The following is a 19,647-nucleotide window of genomic DNA, read 5'->3' as shown; positions in this document are numbered from 1 at the left end:
CTGTCGACTGCTGTGGCCCTTGAACTCTCCATGTCCAGAGTCTGTGTATGACTATAGTTGTGGCTCTGGTGGAGAACACAGGCAGAACCTCCTGTGAAGGTTTAAAGAGGAAACGGTCAAAAAGATTGTGATAGACAATGTCTGTTCAGCCTCTTATAACAGGATGGGTGGCAAATAAGTGACAGAAATTCATTTTTCACAGTTCTGAAGGACAGGAAGTTCAAGGTCAAAGCACCTGCCGATTCCGTGTCTGGTGAGGGCCACCTTCCTGACTCATAAATGGAACTTTCTTGCTATGTCCTGACAGGGTGGGAGAAGTGAGAGAGCTCTCTGGAGTCTCTTTTATAATGTCATGAATCCCATTCATGAGGGCTCCACCTTTGGGACTTAATCACTTCCTGAAGCCTCCACCTCCTAATACCATTACACAGAGGGTTAGCATTCAATATGAACTTGGGGTCGGAGAGCATAAATATTCAGTCTACTACAGAAAACTAACAGATAGGCAATCAAGACACACACATGCTCCCTGAAGAAAGAAAGAGACTATGTAGAATTGGAAGTGGGTTGTGTGCTGGGGAAGGAAATGGGTCTATGAGAAGGGAGGTCAGGAAATTTCACTGTGGAGTAAGAGTTCCATGTAAATGTCATATGCACTGCCCAGAGGGCCACTTCCTGGCCCACTGCCCCTGCAGCTTTTAGCTCCCTTTGATAGTAATCTCAGAGACCTCAGAGGCAACCCCATCACCACTTGGATGTCCAAGTCCCATCCTAGGAAAAGGAGTTTTCAGAATCTCAGGTGAATCCAAGTCACCCCACTGGCCTCCAACCTGAGCTCTGGTTCCATCCCTGAGTTCTTCCCCACAAGCTCAAGGGCCAGCCCTGTTTCTCCAAGGCTGTCTGCAAAGGATTATGGTTTCCCAGAGCATCTCAGCCATGGGAGACTGGGCAGGAGTAGGCTTGAGTGATGTTCTTTGCTGTTGAAGACTTCAGGCTGGGGGAGTATCCTATCTGTTTGTGTCTCAGCAGGCATTCGATGTAGGACAGAAGAAAACTTTATTGTCAGCAGAATACTTGAATGAACCTTTCAGAGTCCAAAGAGCAATGAGTGTGGTCAGTATCATGACCTCTGTCATTGAGGGTAAGTGTTGCTCTCTGGATGAACGTCCACCGTGCAGTGATAAGTCTCACCTGCGTACTCTCTCTTATGCCTCAAGACCATCCTCTTTTGCTAATGTAGTTCTTATGTGCATAATTTTTCAAAACAAAAGAATCCAATAAACAAAATGCCCTCATTCATCTCTTGTTCAAATTAGCTTCTCCTTCATATGTATTCACAAAACTAGATTTTCAACGAAGTAATTGGGCAGGCACCAGAGAATTTCAAGTCACCTCTCAGGTGTGCAAAAGATTTAGCAGTCTTTAATTTCCTAGCATGGCAAAATTACCCTCATGCTTTTCATGGCTATAACTTTCACAGTGGTAACTTAATTTCTGTCTCAAGTCCCCATTATGCTGAATATTGAAAGATAATTTAAGTAAATTAATCGGTTCACTTCTCTAAATCCCTGTCAATTCTGGGTCCTGCCAATCAACTGTGAATCCACTCAATATCCTCAGGGATGTGTCTAACTTCTAGCTGGTTACACCTAGTCACGGGGAGGAGGAGGAGACGGGGGTGGCATTGGCTCATGACTCCAGTTTACACAAGTTTCCGTATTTATGGCTACATCTTCCTCATGCTGGGTGTGAGGTTGTTTTAATCCAACCTTTGTTTTACTTCAAGGTATGGAGAGTATTGTTCTAGTTATATCCACTTATGTATCTGCCCTAGAAACACTAAGTTGCTTAGGTCTAGTGGATGCAAAGGGACTCTGATGTTGATGTGCTGCTGAGAAGGGACCCAGTGTACCTTCCTTGCAGCCCTTGGCTAGAGCTTCATTTCAAGGTAGGGTGTAGTGAGCAGCAGAAACTCTTTGGAGGATTTGAAACCAGAGCCCATCTGCACTTTACTTTCTGGGTGAAGCCAGAGGTGGCAAGGCTTAAAGACAGATCCATACGCTCACCATGACATGGAAACTGTAGAGTCACATACCTGGTGGAGAAGACCTCAGGCCTTCAGAGGACATCCTGGGTCTCCAGAATGGCAGCAGAGTGGTGGAACAGTCACTTCACCACCCATGAAGGCTACGGAAGGGGATAAGTGAAAGCCAAACAGGAAAGGTGGAGAGGAAAGAGCAAAGAACCACCTGCAGGGATTATCCCCTCAGAGATTACATTGGAACTCAAATTCAAGTAAAATACATTTAAAATACATTTAGCATTGACTGAGGAACAGCTCAGTGTTCCACCAAACTTGAAATCCCAAAGCCCAAGAAAAAGCTGAGAAAATGAAATAGCATCAGGCATTGAATTAGCCAAAAGAAAGTTCCCAGGTTAGGAGATTGAAGTCTAAGTTGGATTCAGTTACTGGGATGGGAGACACCTTTAAGTCATGTTTCTTGAAGGCCTGAGCTTTGGGGTTTTTTAAAATCTTTTTAATTATTTGGTTTTTTAAAAAATAGTCATAACAATAGGGTGTATTTTGGTGTATTATACATACATGGAGTGTAACTTATTCTAATTAGAATCCTATTCTTATGGTTGTACATGATACAGAGTTATCCTGGTCGTGTATTTCAAATTCAAGGATAGGAAAGTTATGTTTTATTAATTCTACTGTCCTTCCTATTCCCATCCCTCCTCCCTTTCCTTCATTCCCCTTTGTCTAATCCAATGGACTTCCATTCTTCCCCTCCCTACCCACCCTTTTTATAGTTTAGCATCCACATATCAGAGAAAACAGGACTTAAAATCAGCATATTACAGTGATGCGACCCCATCAATGTTTATAACAGCTCAATTCACAATAGCTAAGCTATGGAACCAACCTAGGTGTCCTTCAACAGATGAATGAATAATGAAAATATGGTATAAATACACCATATATAAAGAAGAATGAAATTATGGCATTTACTGGTAAATGGATGGAATTGATCTTTGGTTTTAAGAATGAATACCAACTTTAAATCATTTTTCCTTGTTAATGATTATTTAATAATCACTTTTTACTGTAATACTGAGTACTCCCACCATTTTTCATGACTGCTTAGAGTTCCACCATGTTACTTTGCCTACAATTTTTTTTTTTTGGCCAGGTGGATTTTTTTCCTTTATCTTCCCATTAGTCATCAAAAAGCAAATGTTAAGTATAAAACATCTTTCTTTTTCATTTATTCCTCAGAACTATTAAACATGCCCTCTCTCTCTCTCTCTCTCTCTCTCTCTCTCTCTCCCTCTCTCTCTCTCTCTCTCTCTCTCTCTCTCTCTCTCTCTCTCTCTCTCTCTTTGTAATATTTACTCACTCATCACACACATTTGTTGAGCACCTGGTATGTGTCCAGCATTGTTCTAGGTGTTTGGAATTCAGTGGTGAACAAGATAGAAGTCTGCTCTCATGGAGCCCTCACACTGGGGGTAAGGGAGGTACAGATGCAAAACAAATAGATATTTGGGTAGGGATGAGAAATAGGAGAAAAAATAGAGTAGGAAGGAGATGAAGAGTAGAGGTTGTTTTTGATAAGTGGTTGTGGAAGGTCATTCTCCCTAAGGAGACCAGAAATCGGAATGAAATAAGAGAATCAGCCATGTGAGAACCTGGAAAGAGTTCCAGTCATCAGCAGCCTATACTATTTGCAGGAATGAGACATGAGTGAAATGCATCCCAAACACTTCCCAATTTAAGTAAGACCGAAGAAGTTCTCAGGGTGAAGGAGAGGCAACAGAGCTTAGAACCCAGATTTGGAGCCCGACCACCTGGGTTTGAATTGTGGCCCTGCCATTTATGGAAAATGGCATGACTTTTGAGCTCCATTAACTTCTCTGTACTTCAGTTTTCTCACCAGTAAAAAAAAAGTTCAAATACACTCATCTTGCAGTGCTTTGGGAGGATTAAATGAGTCAAGTCAAGTGCATAGTAATATTCAGCTGTGGGTTCCTCTTCACTGGGTCGCAAACTCTTCGAGGACAGAGATGTGCCCATTTTGCTCAAAGGAAATCTCTAGTACCTTGAGAGGCAGTGCATTGTGCATTGTAGACACTCAACAAAAAACTGTTGAATGATTGAATGAATGAGGGTATTACTCAAAGGTGATATTTGGAGAGTGGTGCCAATTTATAATTATCTGAACTGCTAAAACTAAAACAAAATAAGGAATAGTCAGACAACTTGGAGCAAGATAGACATCGCCTCCGACTGTGAGAGTAGGCTAGGAATAGCAGGAGAAGCAATGACATTTCTAGGTTAGGTCAAAGATTTCAGAGCATTGGGCACATGACCTTCTTTGGTTGGATTTTACTTCCATTATACTTACGAAGGATGCTGTTATAGTCAGCATAGGATTTACAGAAGCCACCTCTCTGGGAGTAATGGTACCTGAGAAAGTTTGGGCCAAGAGTTTGGCAATTCACTGAGCTCAAGGCACTTGAGTTGTCTAGGCTTGGCATACAAGCTGAGATTTGACAATTGTCCAAAGCAGAAGACCAGAAGTAGGATCACAGCAGTGAGTACAGCTGCCCTCGAGCTTGGCGGGAGAGATTGGCATGGAACAAGTTGTTAGTGGGGTACTGAGAGTCTTGAAGGAGAAGCACAGGATGCAAAGAGAAGTGAGATAAGTTTAGCCTGGAGTCAGGGAAGTATTCCAGGCAGAAATACCCTAAAGCTGAAATAAAAAGCCTAATGTAGCTGTAACACATCTATCAGGGAGGAGAGGGGCTCAAATAAGTCTAGAGAGATGGGCTGGCGCCAAGTCTACAGAACCTCCTAGACCTTATTAAAGACATTGGACTTCATCCTAAGAGCAGCGAGGAGGTGCCATTAAAGGACTGGAGGCAGGGGAGCTACATTTGCATTTATAAAGGTTACTCTGAATACTTGGAGAAAATGGAATTAGGAGGGGAGGGGTATTGGCAGGGAAATCAGTTAAGAGGAACCAAGTGGGAGACTGCAATTCTCAGACTCTGGGTGGTGGCAGCAGAGACAATGGAAAATGGAAGGCTTACCAACCCAAGGAGCATAAGATTCAGGTCCTGATAATGCACATGGTTCTGATGTAAGCAATGGAAGGTTGGCGGGTGCAAATGCTTATGGGGGGAGCTCTTTGTGGGGATGGAGGCTTCACTGGGAAAAGATAAGCTGGGGAGATTAGGAGTTGAGTCTGGGACATATTGGGTGTCAGGTGTTTTTGGGACATCCAGGTAGAAATGTCCAGTAGGAAATTGGCTTTGGGATAAATGATGCTAGAAATTCGTTGAAGTGTGTGGCCCAGAGATGTATATTTGATAGAGCTTTGAAGCAAGATGGTAATTTTGAAAAGATGCCAGAGGATAAGATGCCATAGAGGGGATCGAGTAAGAAGATAAATAAGCCCAGGACAGAGTTCTAAGAAATTACAATGTTTAATAGTTAAGCAGGAGAGATGGAGCTAACAGAGGAGACTAAGAAGGAAAGGGTCAGTATAAGAGAGGCCTCAGAACACAATGCAGAGCTAAGAGTCTAAATTCCTTCAGGATTAATAGAAAAATGAACAGAGGCATTGCTATTTAGGTACAGTGAAACCTGAAAGGCATCTTGGGTCTTCAGTTGCATGGATGTCTTTGGCAACTTGAGCAAAACAAATGGCAGGGAAAATGAGTCCACAGAGGCCACCTTGAAAGGGCTTGAAGAATGAGTGAGAGGGGTAGAAATGGAGATATTGTTTACAGACAACTTTTTCAGGAAGTTTACCTGGGAAGGGGAGGAGAAGGTGACACTAGGGAGAGGGCAAAGTTAAAGGACATTTTGGGGGGAGGGGTTGTTTGTTTTGAGCATATTTACACGGTGATGGAGAGGATCTGAGAGAAAGGGAGAGATTGAAGATTAAAGGAGAAGAGGGAATGTCCAACAGATTCCTAAGGTCCCAGGAGAGTATGCACAAGCAGAGACATTGGCCATTATCAGGAAGAGGACACCTCTTTCACTGTAGCAGGCGGAAATTCTTTCTGAAGATTTTTCTGGAGAGGAAAAGAATCATGCTTCAAGCTAGTAAGCATGTGGTTGTTTTAGTCTCTGTATCTCCCAGGCATCAATATCAGCCATGTAAATGTTGCACACAAACCTGAGTCTCTTTTCCTGTGATGTCTCACAGTTAGGCTGCTTTCCGGCAAAATGGCATGTCAGCAAGCTTCATCATTCAGTACTATGTCCTGTGTTTCTTTTTTAGTGCCAAAATAGTCTGGGGAAGCTCCACTTCTGTTCTAAATAGGGATTATTGATTTTGCTCCCAGGTTGTGCCAACTTCTTTGCAGAACTCTGCTCTGCTAGTTTTAATGTCTGTAGTTTCAAAAATCTACAGTAGGTAATCAAAGCAGCATGAGAGTGAAAGATGAATAATTTGATCAATGGAAGAAAAATAGATACGTTTATGAAAATAAATGGGTGTATATATATATATATATAAACTTGTGACCAAATGATATTTTGAATCCTTGTTGATACAAATAAGCAGAGATTGGGAAAATGAACTGGATCAATATCTTAGTCCTTACCCCAAATAAACTACAAATGTACCAAAGATTTAAATGAAAAAAAGTAAAACTACAAAGGAAACACAGATAGTGTTTTTTAAACCTTGCAGTGAGAAAGGCTTCATATGCAAAGGAAGAACACATGAGGAAACACATGATAAATCTAATTGCATACGAAAATTTTAACTACCTAGGAGGCACTGTCAGCTAAATCTAATTACACACAAAAATTTTAACTACAAATGAGGCATTAGCAGAATTTGGGAGCATGCAACTATTTCTATAAACTCATTTTATTTTGAAAAAAAAATGCATGTTGTAAAAAAAATGCAAACACTACAAATGTGTATACAATGAAAACTATGTCCCTCTCCCTAGAGACAATCCCTGCTCCCCAGCCTCCCAGTGCCCCTCCTTCCAGTCTCTCTAGAGTCCTTCAAGCAATGTTCTATGCATATATAAGCACACACACACACACACACACACACACACACACACACACAGAGGTACTTTGGATTAGACAGAGGGGAGTGAAGGGAGGCAATAGGATATGGGGTAGGGAAGATTGTAGAGTGAATCATAAAAATCATATAAAGATTTTTTTACATCATCACAAGTCTGCTTCATCCTTTTTCATAATGCGCCTTACTGTTTATTTCATTTTTTATGATTATTATAAATAAAATACATCATCTTCTTTGCCCACATGGGCTGGTGTATCTACAGGGTGTGTGCCAGAAGGTGGAATTTACAGATTAACCCAAATTGCCCTTCATAAAGGTGGATCTTTGATTTCTTCATATACAAGTAGAAATTTGACAGAGGGAGCTAGAGAGGTGAGCCTGGGGTTCACAGGACAGACATTATAATTTGGGAGGATCAGCATAGACATTTTTTAAGGCCATAGGATTCAATGAAATTACCTAGAGAGAGGATTAAAAAACAGGCTAACGACAGAATTCTTGAGTTCTCCCACATTTAAGACGGGAAAGGAAGAGTGAGACAGGATCAGAAACTGAGAAGAAGTGGTCACTGACATGGGAAGAAAAAACCAAGAGATCATGATGTTCTGGGAGCCAAATGGACACCAGGTTTCAAGGAGAGTATTACAAATTCTGTCAAATGCTATGAGTAGTGAAATAAGAAGAGCGCTATAAATTAACAGTTTGAGTTTGGGAGGAAAAGCCAGATTCCAGGGTGTGTAAAGAGAAGAGCAGGTGAGAAGGTGGAGAAAACTCTTAGAAGCTACTAAGGACTCAGTAGATGAAGGAGAGCATGGGACCCTGGGAGAACTTCTTCAAAGCTGAGATGTAATTGAAGCATGTTTACGTGCTGATGGGGTCGGTCCAGAAGGGAGAGAAGGGGACAGCACAGGGCTTCAGCAGGCAAGATAGGGGCCCCTCACAGGTGAAAGGAGGAGGCACGGAGGGATGAGAAGGAAGAAATTGGGGTGGACTTGAGACCTTGGAGACCTAGTAGTAGGAAGAAGAGGAAGTTCATCTGTAAGTAGTTTTGCATTTTGAGTGACATAAAAGGGAGCTCAAGAGCAGAAAGTGAGGAGCTAGGGATTGAAAGAGAGGAGAGAGGAAGAAATAGTGGCCTGGAAGGCTGGAGGAGTGGGCCGAAACACAGAGACAAAGCAGGACTTCTAGGCAGGGACAAGCTGGGAGTCATGGACCTCCACTGTGACCAGTAAGCAAGGTTGTATATTTTGCCTGACCAGGTTCAGCTGGTTGGATGTGAGTGCAGAATAGTCAGCAAATTTTGTTTATATTTAGAGTCAGTGCTTGCCAGGCAAGTACAATTGAGGGTGTCTATAAGGGAGTAGATAGAGATGGAATTAGCTGGGTAAGATGAGAAATAAGATGCTGGTTCACAATGCAGGGTGGGGTCTAGGGATGAATAGAATTACTTTGGATTAGACAGAGGGGAGTGGAGGGAGGCAAGGGAGTTTGGGGAAGAGAGGATAGTAGAATGAATCAGACATTATTTCCCTATATGTGCACATATACACGACCAGTGTAACTCACACCATGTTCAGCTGGAAGAGTGAGAAGTTATACTCCATTTATGTATTATGTGTCAAAATGCATTCTACTGTCATGTATAACTAATTAGTACAAATTTAAAAAATAAATAAATAACAGTAACACTGTGAGGTATAATATTTTTGCTTGATAAGGGCAAATTTTCACTCGTACCTGCAATATTCTACAGATTTGAGTTTTGGCCTTAAAAGTTTATTCACTTTAATTGCTGTCCTTGTTGTTATTTGTTATTTAATTGTAACATTATTCATTTCTGGGGCTGGGGTTGAGGCTCAGTGGTAGAGCGCTTGCCTGGTATATGTGAGGCATTGGGTTCTATCCTCAGCATCACATAAAAATAAATAAAAATAAAATAAAGTTATTATGTCCATCTACAACTAAAAACAAACATTATTCATTTATACAGCAAACCAATATGTACATCTAGCATTTTAAAAATACATTAATGAACTAAAAAAGATCACTCATTATTTTTGATGTTTATACTGTAATATCTTTTTTTAACTTTGTTTTATTAACATACGTATATGCAGAACAATCAATAAAAGAAAGCTTTTATTGTAAGCTAAAAAAAAAATAAAACGTTGAGGAGTAAGAACATGACATTGGAACTAGGCGGTATAAATGTGTAAGGCCAGTTGTTTGAAGGACTCCATAGGGGCAGCGATTGGGTTGTGGTTACAGGACTGCAGGAGCTCAATAAGCAGGAAATGATCATCAGGGAGAGGGAGGGCTGAAGTCAAGATCTTGGAGGTGGTAGTTATTAGTATGGCAATGTCAGGGCATGACCACAGGATGGGATTCTAAAGTGATCCATGGCTGACAGCTATCATTGATCCCACCCATAATGCAGAACTCGAGGACTCTCAACAGCGGTGCCCACCCTGTTTGACCACTTTGGCTCAGAAGTATCTGATCTGGAAGTGCTGCCCGACATGGGTGAAGCTCAAGACAGTGCTTTATGAGCTGGTGACAGACCCCTTTGCAGAACTCGCCATCACTTTCTGCATCGTGGTGAACACAGTCTTCATGGCCATGGAGCATCACGGCATGAGCTTTACCTTCGAAACCATGCTCCACATAGGCAACATTGTGAGTGACGGCCAGGTTGCCGTGGCTGGGGTCGGGGAGCATGCCTTCAGTAGTTGGTGATCTCATTAGCTGAGGGCACAGAGGCAGTGCAGGAGATGTGTGGACACTGGCTTCCGGAGGTCACGACTGGAGGAGTGAGGGTGAACAAGGGAGAATTGCTTTGGGATGAGCAAACACAGGAAAGTGGATGGAGAAAGTCCTGAGCTAGAAACAACTGGTTCCCTTTTTGTAGAACATAGGACAGCCACTAGAATACGCTGGATCTCAGTGATCTATCTTCAAATAAGGACAAATGTCACTTTCTCATTGAAAGACAATCTATGAACTTGTAAGTTTCTTTCTTCTTTGATTACTTGTATGACTCCTATGAACCATGGTTATATGGTTATGATTTTCAGTGTTGTCAATGAGGGACAGAAAGAGTGGAGGAGGGGAGGGAAAGATAGTGGGGGGGGACACGGAAAACATGTGCTGTTGTAGCCAAAGCATCAAGGAGTCAGAACTTTGCTCTTGCATCTACCTTAGACATGATGCTAATTTAAATTTTCCTCCATTACCTCCTTAGCATGATTTGCTTTAACAAGATAGAATCCGTACTGTGTTTCAATGCATGCTGAATAAAGTAGCTGACTCAGAAGGAGTCAGCTGCCCCCGACCTTGCTCGATTCACAGGAATATTAATAGCTAACTTTATTTGAACACTTATTCAGGGCAAGACATGGTCTCAGATGCTTTTTTTCAAGGCTAATCCAACTTCTTTTTCACTAGAACCCTCTATGGTAGCTACTATTATTATCCCCTTTCACAGATGGAAAAAACTGAGACACAGAAGATTAAATCATTTGCCTAAAATGTAGGCGTGAGTTCGTGGCAGCACCAGGATCTGAACACAGTAGATTGGCTCCCAAGCCCACACTTCCTAACCCGTGGGCTAACCCACCCCGCAGGCCCTGCTACTGTGTGGGCTGAGCAGACAGTAGGAAGGATTTGGGTCCTGCCTCTAGTCCATGCTGGGCTCCGCCCCCTGGAGTTGGCCTACCAGGTCTACAAGGACCTGAGGGGTCTTCTGACCCCTCCAAAGGGTAGAGGAAGTCCCAGAAGGAGTGTGACTACTTCCTTGGAAACCTGTCCCTTCCCCTTAGCCCAGATGTAAAGGGGGCTGCAGTAGGTTTCAGCATACTATGGCATACATGTGCCCTCTCTTTGAGCAGCACCTAAGCCAAGGGTTACATTGGAATATAACCTAGTGCTGCACGTCTGTAATCCCAGCAGCTTGGGAGGCTGAGGCAGGAGGATCACAAGTTCAAAGCCAGCCTCAGCAACTTAACAAGGCCCTAAGCAACTTTGGCAAGACCCTGTCTCTAAATAAAATACAAAAAAGTGCTGGGGATATGGCTCAGTGGTTAAGTGCCCCTGGATTCAATCCCCAGTATCGTCCCCCCTCCTAAAAAAAAAAAAAAGAGGTTATATTCTATTTAAAGTTGACATGAAAGGGAAAATGGAAATAGAGGGAACACTTCCCCACCCCACCCCCCAAGGAGTCAATATTAGACCACAGAGAGCCTTATGGAGTCAACCTTTGAACTCATACCCTGATTTTACATTGGAGAAGTTGAGGCAAGAGAGAAAAAAGGCCTTTCCCCATGTGTCAGGATATGGGATCATTTTTCAGAGAGAAAGGAAGAAAAAAGGAAGGAAGGTGTGCCTTTGATGAGTCCAGGGCTTAGGAATGTTACTCAACATCACAACACCATGAGGTTTTCATCATTCTTACAAAAGAAAGCTCTAGGACTCAGAGTAAGTATCCTGCCCAAGGTTGCACAGTTGGTGAGAGTGGAAGCAGAGTTGGCCAGGTCTCTCCAAGGCACAGGACCTCACCCCACGGCCACTCCCCACACTATGCTGCCTGCAGAGGGCACTTGGTAAATGCCATTTGTACTGCACGGTTGCACTGATGTGGCGTTAGGCAAGTAATGGACATTCTTATGTTTTTCCCTTCTTGAACAGGGATGTGATCACTGGTTTCCCAGGTCCCTGGTTTCTCAGGCCAGACGAGGCCCCCATGACAGACAGGCAGGGGTGCAGGGAAGCCACTGCACCCTTTTTTGCCTTTTTCCTTGATTATCTGCTTCCCTGCTGGCGTCTACCACCTGAGCCTAACACTGACCTCTCTCAATGTCAGAATTCTGTCCTATTTAAGGCAATTAAAGAAACACAGAGCCAAAAAGAATCTAAGAGGCTGTGTATTATTGTTCTTCATTACTATTGTTTATCAGGGAATTACCATCTACCAGGCTCTTAGCTAACAACTGCATAAGCATTAGCTCATTTTGCACCCATCACACAGATGAAGAAATTGAGGTACAAAAAAAAAAGAGTGCATTACCTCTCCAAGCGTATACAGCCAGAAATGGCTGAATCGGGATTTTTTTTTTTTTTTTTTTTTTTGGAGGGGTTGGTAACTGGGGATTGAACTCAGGGGCACTCGACCACTGAGCCACATCCCCAGCCCTATTTTGTATTTTATTTAGAGACAGGGTCTCACTGAGTTGCTTAGTGCCTTGCTTTTTCTGAGGCTGGCTTTGAACCTGCAATCCTCCTGCCTCAACTTCCAGGGGCAACTAGGATTACAGGCATGCATCTCTGTGCCCGGCTGAGTTGGGATTTTTACTTAGATCTGTGTTGTCCCACAACCCACCCACACTTTTTAACTACTGAACCAAGCTGGACTCTGAATTGACATAATTATACAAGATCGTTATATTATCTTACGATTCTCCACTTGCTCCACCCTGCCACACACATACATGAAAACTGAAGCCTGCCTTCTTATTCTACTGCACATACCAGAGCATGAGTCCAGAAATTCCCATGTTCTGCCACGTTGTTGCCATCCCCTGTCCTCAAGCGCCTGCAAACAAAACAGAAATGGAATAAAACAAAGTTAAGAGGATTTACTACACTGTAAACCAGACATTTTCCCTGTTGTCCCTTTGTCATTATCCCTGACCCCAGAGACCCCACTGTGATGACAACTTGTTTCCATCCGCAGGTCTTTACCATATTTTTTACTGCTGAAATGGTCTTCAAGATCATTGCCTTCGACCCCTACTATTACTTCCAGAAGAGGTGGAATATCTTCGACTGTGTCATCGTCACCGTGAGCCTGCTGGAGCTGAGCGTGGCCAAAAAGGGAAGCTTGTCTGTGCTGCGGACCTTCCGCTTGGTAATGTTTTCTCTTGGACCCTTGGGAAATGGCCACCCAGATGCAGGGAAGCTGACCCCTGGGGACATGCACTGTCCTTTGGACTTTACCAGCCAATGTCCCTTTCTTCAAGGGATAGTTCTCTGGTCCCAGCTTTACACAAACTCCAAGTATGAACACACCTTCTCCTCTTTAGGCCTCATCCCCCCATCTGCACCAGCAGAAGCCTTCCAAGCACCATCCTGTTCTCCTATTAAATAGCAATAATGATAATAAATTAAAGCAGCTAATATTTATTGCACATTTATGCTGCGTGAGGCATCTTGCTATACTCTTGACCTAATATCTCTCATTTGACACTCACGACAAACCTGAGATGATGGTGGCACACTCCTGTAATCCTAGTGGCTCAGGAGGCTGAGGCAGGAGGATCACGAGTTCAAAGCCAGTCTCAGCAAAATAAGGCGCTAAGCAACTCAGTGAGACCCTGTCTCTAAATAAAATACAACATAGGGTTGGGGAAGTGGTGTGGTCAAGTACCCCTGAGTTCATTCCCTGTTACCCCCGCGAAAAAAAAAAAATAAAGGCATCCTCCCACTCCCTGGTTCCCCAAATCACATCTCAATGTCTGGCACTCCACACCGGCCAACAACTGTCTATTAGGCTCTTGTGCCGGCTCTTCTCCAGACTCAGCCTCAGCACTCCCTCTGTAGGAGAACTTCCCCTATTCAAGGCGCTCCTGACCCATTGCCTGCAGGCCACCCACTCTGAGCAGAGCTGCATCTGTCAGCCAAATCTGTCAGAGTCCCAGGAGGCCAGGCTGGGTTCACTGGAGTCTCCCAAGTCCCCAGACCATCTGGAAGAAGCTTGATGTCTTACTGACTCTTGAGAGTAGACAAGAGGCCAGAAGAAATGACATGACTTGTTAGCACAGGAATCCCTTGTTCTCCGTGTTCTCTCGGTGCCATCTAGGAACCCTGTGTCTAGTTTTGGAGAGAAGTGACAAAATGAAGAATAGAGTGACCAATGATCTCTCCAAGTGAGAATAGAAAGTTCTGCTAAGTGTTGGACATCCATGAGCTGAAGAGGTCACTTGGTTCAGGGGAACAGTGAGACCTAGGACAGAAAGTCTGCTTAGGACCTTATCATGGGTGCTAGAAAGAGCTAAGCCCTGAGCCTAGATGCCCTGGAATTGAGGTGGCAAACACAAATGCCTGCAGACCATGCAATAAAGCTGGCCAAGGAAGAGGCACTAGCCCTGGATATTTGCCTCAGGTAATCAGACAAGGACAACTCACTCCCACCCAGGCAGACCCAGCACAATTCACAACACCAGGGAGAGGTGTTTACAGAAAAATCAATGCAAGTTTTACCAAAGAAGTGACCTGCCCAATATTGTCAGAGTTTTTCATGAGAAACCAGAAATCTCTATTTCTATGTGAATATTATTAATATGGACTACTAATTCAATTTTTAAACAATCACACTTAAAGATCAATGTCCTGAGACATTTGTGTCCTAAACCCCCTGGTTGATGCAATCCGCCTAAGCAGGTGGGGCCTCCCTCCCACCACCCTTAGCACTGGATTCCAGGGAGGAGAAGGGCAGAGTGGGCCTGCAGAACTCTTTCTGCATGACCTGGAGATTTTAGATTATAATTAAGTCACAGTTTCAGTAGGACAAATTTTTGTAAGTATGTAGAAGATGATGACAAGTGACAGGCCTCTATGCTAATGCCCAATGTCAGATGGAAGCAGGACTTCATACTTCTCTGTCCCAGGAGGGCCAAAAGCTAGCTTTCTAATAGACTGGGAATATTTGGACGGTGTTTAGGGAAACAGAAGCTTGGTGCTTTAAGGTCTATGTGCTACTTTGGTCTGATCCCACAAAGTCTCAAGTCAGTAATGACAAAAAAAAAAAAAAAAGGCAGATTTACTTTACAACCTGGGCCAACAGAATTCTCCATGTGCATGTCCCTCTCCTTTCTAAGTACATGTCTCCCCCACCTTCTGATCTTTTTTTTTTTCTTTTTTGTGGGGAAAGCTAGGGATTGAACTCAGGGACATTTGACCACTGAGCCACATCCCCAGCCCTCTTTTGTATTTTATTTAGAGACAGGGTCTCACTGAGTTGCTTCGTGCCTCACTTTTGCTGAGGCTGGCTTTGAACTCGCGATCCTCCTGCCTCAGCCTCCTGAGCTGCTGGGATTACAGGCGTATACCCACAGCACCTGGCCCACCTTCTGATCTTAATCCATTGATCAACTCCCCCTTCTCTTGCACCATACTTACCTGAGGTCTGTTCCACTTCCTGCATGACTTGGCTTAGGTTTCATGGTCCATCAAGATTATCATGCCCTTGACCACAAACTCAATCATCCTTCTCCTCTGTTCTTCAAGCATCTTTGTGTTGTACAAAACACTATTCTGGAGTCAAATATTCCCACTGCCATGCCTGCACCTGAACTGTGGGAATTACTAGAGAATAACAAAGTCCAGTTGGTCAGTTTTAATCACTAGATTTTATTTTTAAATTTAAGTTTTAAATTTTTCAGAAAAAAAATGGGCAGATAGAACAGACAGTTCCCTTATACCATCACCCCCTTCTTCCCTCACCTCCACAAAAAACAAAACCTCACACACATACACACAGTTTCCCCTATTACCAAAATCTTAGGTTGGTAAGGGATATTGGTTACAAGTAACTTTTCATGGTTTCCTGTTGCTCTGAGAATAAAATCTGAAGTCTTTAATATGGTGTAAAATTTCTGCATGATCTGGTCTTGCCTATCTTGCTGGGCAACCTCCTCTTGCCTCCTTTGCAACAGCCAGAGAGACTTCTTCTCCCTCACTAAAAACAAGACTTTTCCTGGATTTGGGCCTTTTATACTTATTTCCTCTACCTGGTATGCTTTTCTCCTAGGTACTGAGCTTAGTAATTCTCAACCTTCTGGGTTTAACTCTCATGTCCTCTTACAGAGAACCTCCCCACCCCTGCTATTTAACAAGGGATTCCCTCATCAAATCAACCTGTCCTTCACACTGTATGATGACTACATCCAAATACCCAATGTCGCTAGAACCACAGTCTTCTTGTTTGCCTTTCTATCTCCAGGGCCTAGCCCAAGGCCCAGTGCATAAGTAAGAACTCAATAAACATCTGCTGATTGATCAAAGGAAAAAAGTCAGAAGGGAGGAGGAAAGAAGGAAGAAATGAAAGTTTCAAGTCTGTCTTTCTGCTTTTTCCTCCCTTCCAGAAGAGCATCAATTCTCATGTCAGTGTCCAAGGCATTGCTCCATTAACTCTATCTTTGTACCAACACTGCAGCTTTGAATATGTCTGCATTGTAAGTCTTCCACCTCATTTTACTCTTGAGTATCTTGGCCCCTGCACTTCTATATTCACTGAGAATCAGCTTGCCATGTTACATACTGACATATACACAAAACTCTTGGGTGTTTTTTTTTCACATTGAGACTTCAATAATCTCTAAGGCAATTTGAGAAGAAATGTAACCATTACAAGATGTAGTCTTCTGATCCATGAAGATAGTATAATCCATCTATTTCTAATCTCTCAATAAAGTTCTATAATTTTTATATAAAGTTTTTTGGGGGGTACCAGGCATTGAACTCAGTGGCCACTGAGTCACATCCCTAGCCCCACTTATTTGTGTTTTGTTTAGAGATAGGGTCTCACTGAGTTGCTTAGTGCCTTACAGTTGTTGAGGCAGGCTTTGAACTCACAATCCTCCTGCCTCAGCCTCCCAAGCCACTGGGATTACAGGCATGCGCCACTATGCCCGTCTCTATAAAGTCTTCATGATTTTCCCCATAAGGGTCTTACATTTTTTAAATGTTCTTTTCTTGCCTTTTGTTAGCATTTTGACATTTAATATTTTGAATCCAAAAACCTCTTTTATTAATTCTGATGATTTATCTATATAGTTTTTAAATTTTTGAACACAAGCATGTCATGTGCAAATGAAGAGTTTTGTTTCTTCTCTTTTAATCCTTCTACCATTTGATTTTTTTTTCACTGTATTACTGTGCTGGTTGGGACATCCAGTACACGGTTGAAAATACGCATTAATAGCAGGCATCCTTGCTATTTTCCTGATTGCAAAGAGAATGCTTTCAATATTTCACTAAGTCTGACATTTGTGGCAGGCTTTTTTTAAAAAAAAATTTTTAACAAAAAAAAAAAACCTTTATCAGTTTAGGAAGTTCTATTTGGCTAAGACTGTTTATCATGAACAGGCACTTGATTTTATCACATCACTGTTCTGCCAGTAAAGATAATCACATTAAGATAATCAGAAGATTTTCTCCTTTACTCTATAGAGTGGCAAATTTTATTAGTTGATTTTTTTAATGTTAAAAGAATTTTGCATTCTTGGGATACACCTAACTTGATCTGGATACACCCAAAATGATCTTGATCTTGTTAATACATTGCAAGATTCAGTTTGTTGATAATTTGCTTACTATTGTTATATCCATATTGATGAATAATAGTTAGCCTGTGATTTTTCTTACTTACATTGTCCTTGTAGGTTGGGTATCAAGGTATCCAGGCTATGCTAATCTCCACAAAAAGAGTTGAAGAATATTTCTCTTTTTCTTTAGCCAATATTTATGTAAGAGTGGTATAATTTTTTCCTTATAGGTTTGGTAGGATTCACTAGTGAAGACTTATGGAGGTCAAGATTTTTCACTGTTGATTTAAGTTTCTTAATGGTTGGAAAACTAGTCAGGTTTTCTATTTCTCAAATTGGTTTGGGTTGTTATCTATTTAAGAATTTTCCTTCCTATAGAAATTTTCGAGTTTTATTGGCCTAGACTTGTACATCCCCTGCTGTGTTTCAAGGATCTCTGTCAACTATACCTCTGCCACCTTTTTCTTAATAATAATGACCCGTGTTTCCTCTCATCCTTTCATTAGTCCTGCCAAAGATCATCAATTTAATTAGTTTTTTCAAAGAACCAGCTTTTATCTTGTTGATTCTCTCTACATCATTGATGTTTTCCTATTTCAATTAATCCTGCATCTTATCTTAATTACATCCTCAATGCTACATATTTTGTTCTTTTCCAACTTCTTAAGATGCAATTTTCAGTCCATTTTTCTTTCCAATATATTTAAGACTTCACTTTCCTTCTAAGAACTGCTTTCACATGTAGAATTTTCCTTCTTGTTTGGCTCTAAATATTTCCTAATTTCAACTTTGATTTATTCTTTGACTCAAAGGTTAATTAGAAGTATGATTCTCAATTTCAAAACATATGTGGTTTTTCTAGTTATCTTTATGTTATTGAGTTCCAGCTTAATTGTATTATAGTTGGAGAAACATATGTGGTATGATTTTAATGCTTTGGAATTTATTGATAATTTCTCTTTGGCTCAGCATATTAAAAATGTTCCTTATGTACTTGAATAAAATGTGTCTTCCTGTTAGCTGTAGGGTACAATGCCCTGTATATATCCATTGGGTAGAGAAATTTTATTGTGCAGTATATTCTATATCCCTGGTTGTTATTGTCTACTGCTTGTTCTAGCAATTACAGAGAAGGTGGTGTATAAAAATATCTCCCACTATGATTATAGCAGGTCTGTTTCTCATCTGGCTTTGCCTTGAGTCTGCACTATTAAGTGCATACATATTTTAAGTTGTTATGTCTTCCCAGTAAAGTGAAACTTATATTATTAAAATTGACCTTCTTTATCTTTATATATGTTTTTGCCTTTAAAAAATGACTTTGCCTAATATTAATTACATAACTCTTCTTTCTTTTGATTTAGAATCTGCCCAATGTTTTTATCCATACTTCTACTTATAGTCTTTATATGACAATCGTGTATTTATATGCCAATAGCATATAGACAGAGTTTATGTTCTTATTCATTTCTGACAGTCCAGTCTTTGTCTTTTAACCAAAGCATTTAGTCTACCTGTTTTAGTGTAAATACTGACATATTTGAATATACGTTTATCATTAGACGGATCAATCTCCCACCCACCCCCTACTGCCCCCCCACACACACACATACACACACACACACACACACACACACACTTCTTGATTTATTTTAGATTGTATATTTTTATATTTTTGATTGTCTTATTTTCCCCTTTACTGATTTGAAAACTAAATACTCAGTGTTTATTCTTTGAGTAGTTACCTTAGAAACTACAGCATAAGCAGTTAAATTAGTCAAAATCAAAAGTTAGCTAAAGTCTCTCCACTTTCCTCCAGAAAATTTTTCATTCCAATTATCCTTTCTCAGCTTATTATTGCACTAAGTTTTTTAACTTTATCTTCTTTAAAACAAAAATTAGGGAGATGGAGATGTAACTCAGTGGTAGAGTGCATGCCTAATATGGGAATAAACCCAGGACCAAAAACTTTGTCATTAGTCAGTGAAAAATAATGCTAACTGTTGTATAAGTAATCCCCAAAACTCAGTAGCTGAAACTCAAAGGTTTATTTCTTAGTCATTTCATAGCCTGATGCAAATCAGGTATCTATAGCTAGCACTCCTTCAGGAACTGACCCTGCTGCCTCTCAAGATGGCCTTTACAGTCTGCAAAATTCTTCCTGCTTGTGGAAACATGGGAGGCCAAGGTTTGCCTTAATTTTTAAACAGTCAAAAGCTTTTCACTCAGGGATCATTATGCAATACAATTCCTTCAAAAAT

General features: G+C 41.5%; 1 protein-coding gene across 3 annotated transcripts in view; it reads left to right on the top strand.

Annotated features, from left to right (window-relative positions):
• Scn10a (sodium voltage-gated channel alpha subunit 10) overlaps positions 1–19,647 on the top strand; it is a 92,763-nt gene that overhangs the window by 40,225 nt on the left and 32,891 nt on the right. For all 3 annotated transcript variants that reach the window (XM_076869125.2, XM_076869111.2, XM_076869117.2), the window contains exons 12-14: positions 1,030–1,141; positions 9,505–9,743; positions 12,796–12,969. In XM_076869125.2, the coding sequence (XP_076725240.2) occupies positions 1,030–1,141; positions 9,505–9,743; positions 12,796–12,969 (525 nt within the window). The remainder of the gene's footprint in view (positions 1–1,029; positions 1,142–9,504; positions 9,744–12,795; positions 12,970–19,647) is intronic.

The sequence above is a fragment of the Callospermophilus lateralis genome, chromosome 1, assembly GCF_048772815.1.
Source record: "Callospermophilus lateralis isolate mCalLat2 chromosome 1, mCalLat2.hap1, whole genome shotgun sequence".
Taxonomy (NCBI): domain Eukaryota; kingdom Metazoa; phylum Chordata; class Mammalia; order Rodentia; family Sciuridae; genus Callospermophilus; species Callospermophilus lateralis.
Note: the sequence above shows the minus strand (reverse complement) of the source record. Positions and strands in the feature narration are given on the sequence as shown.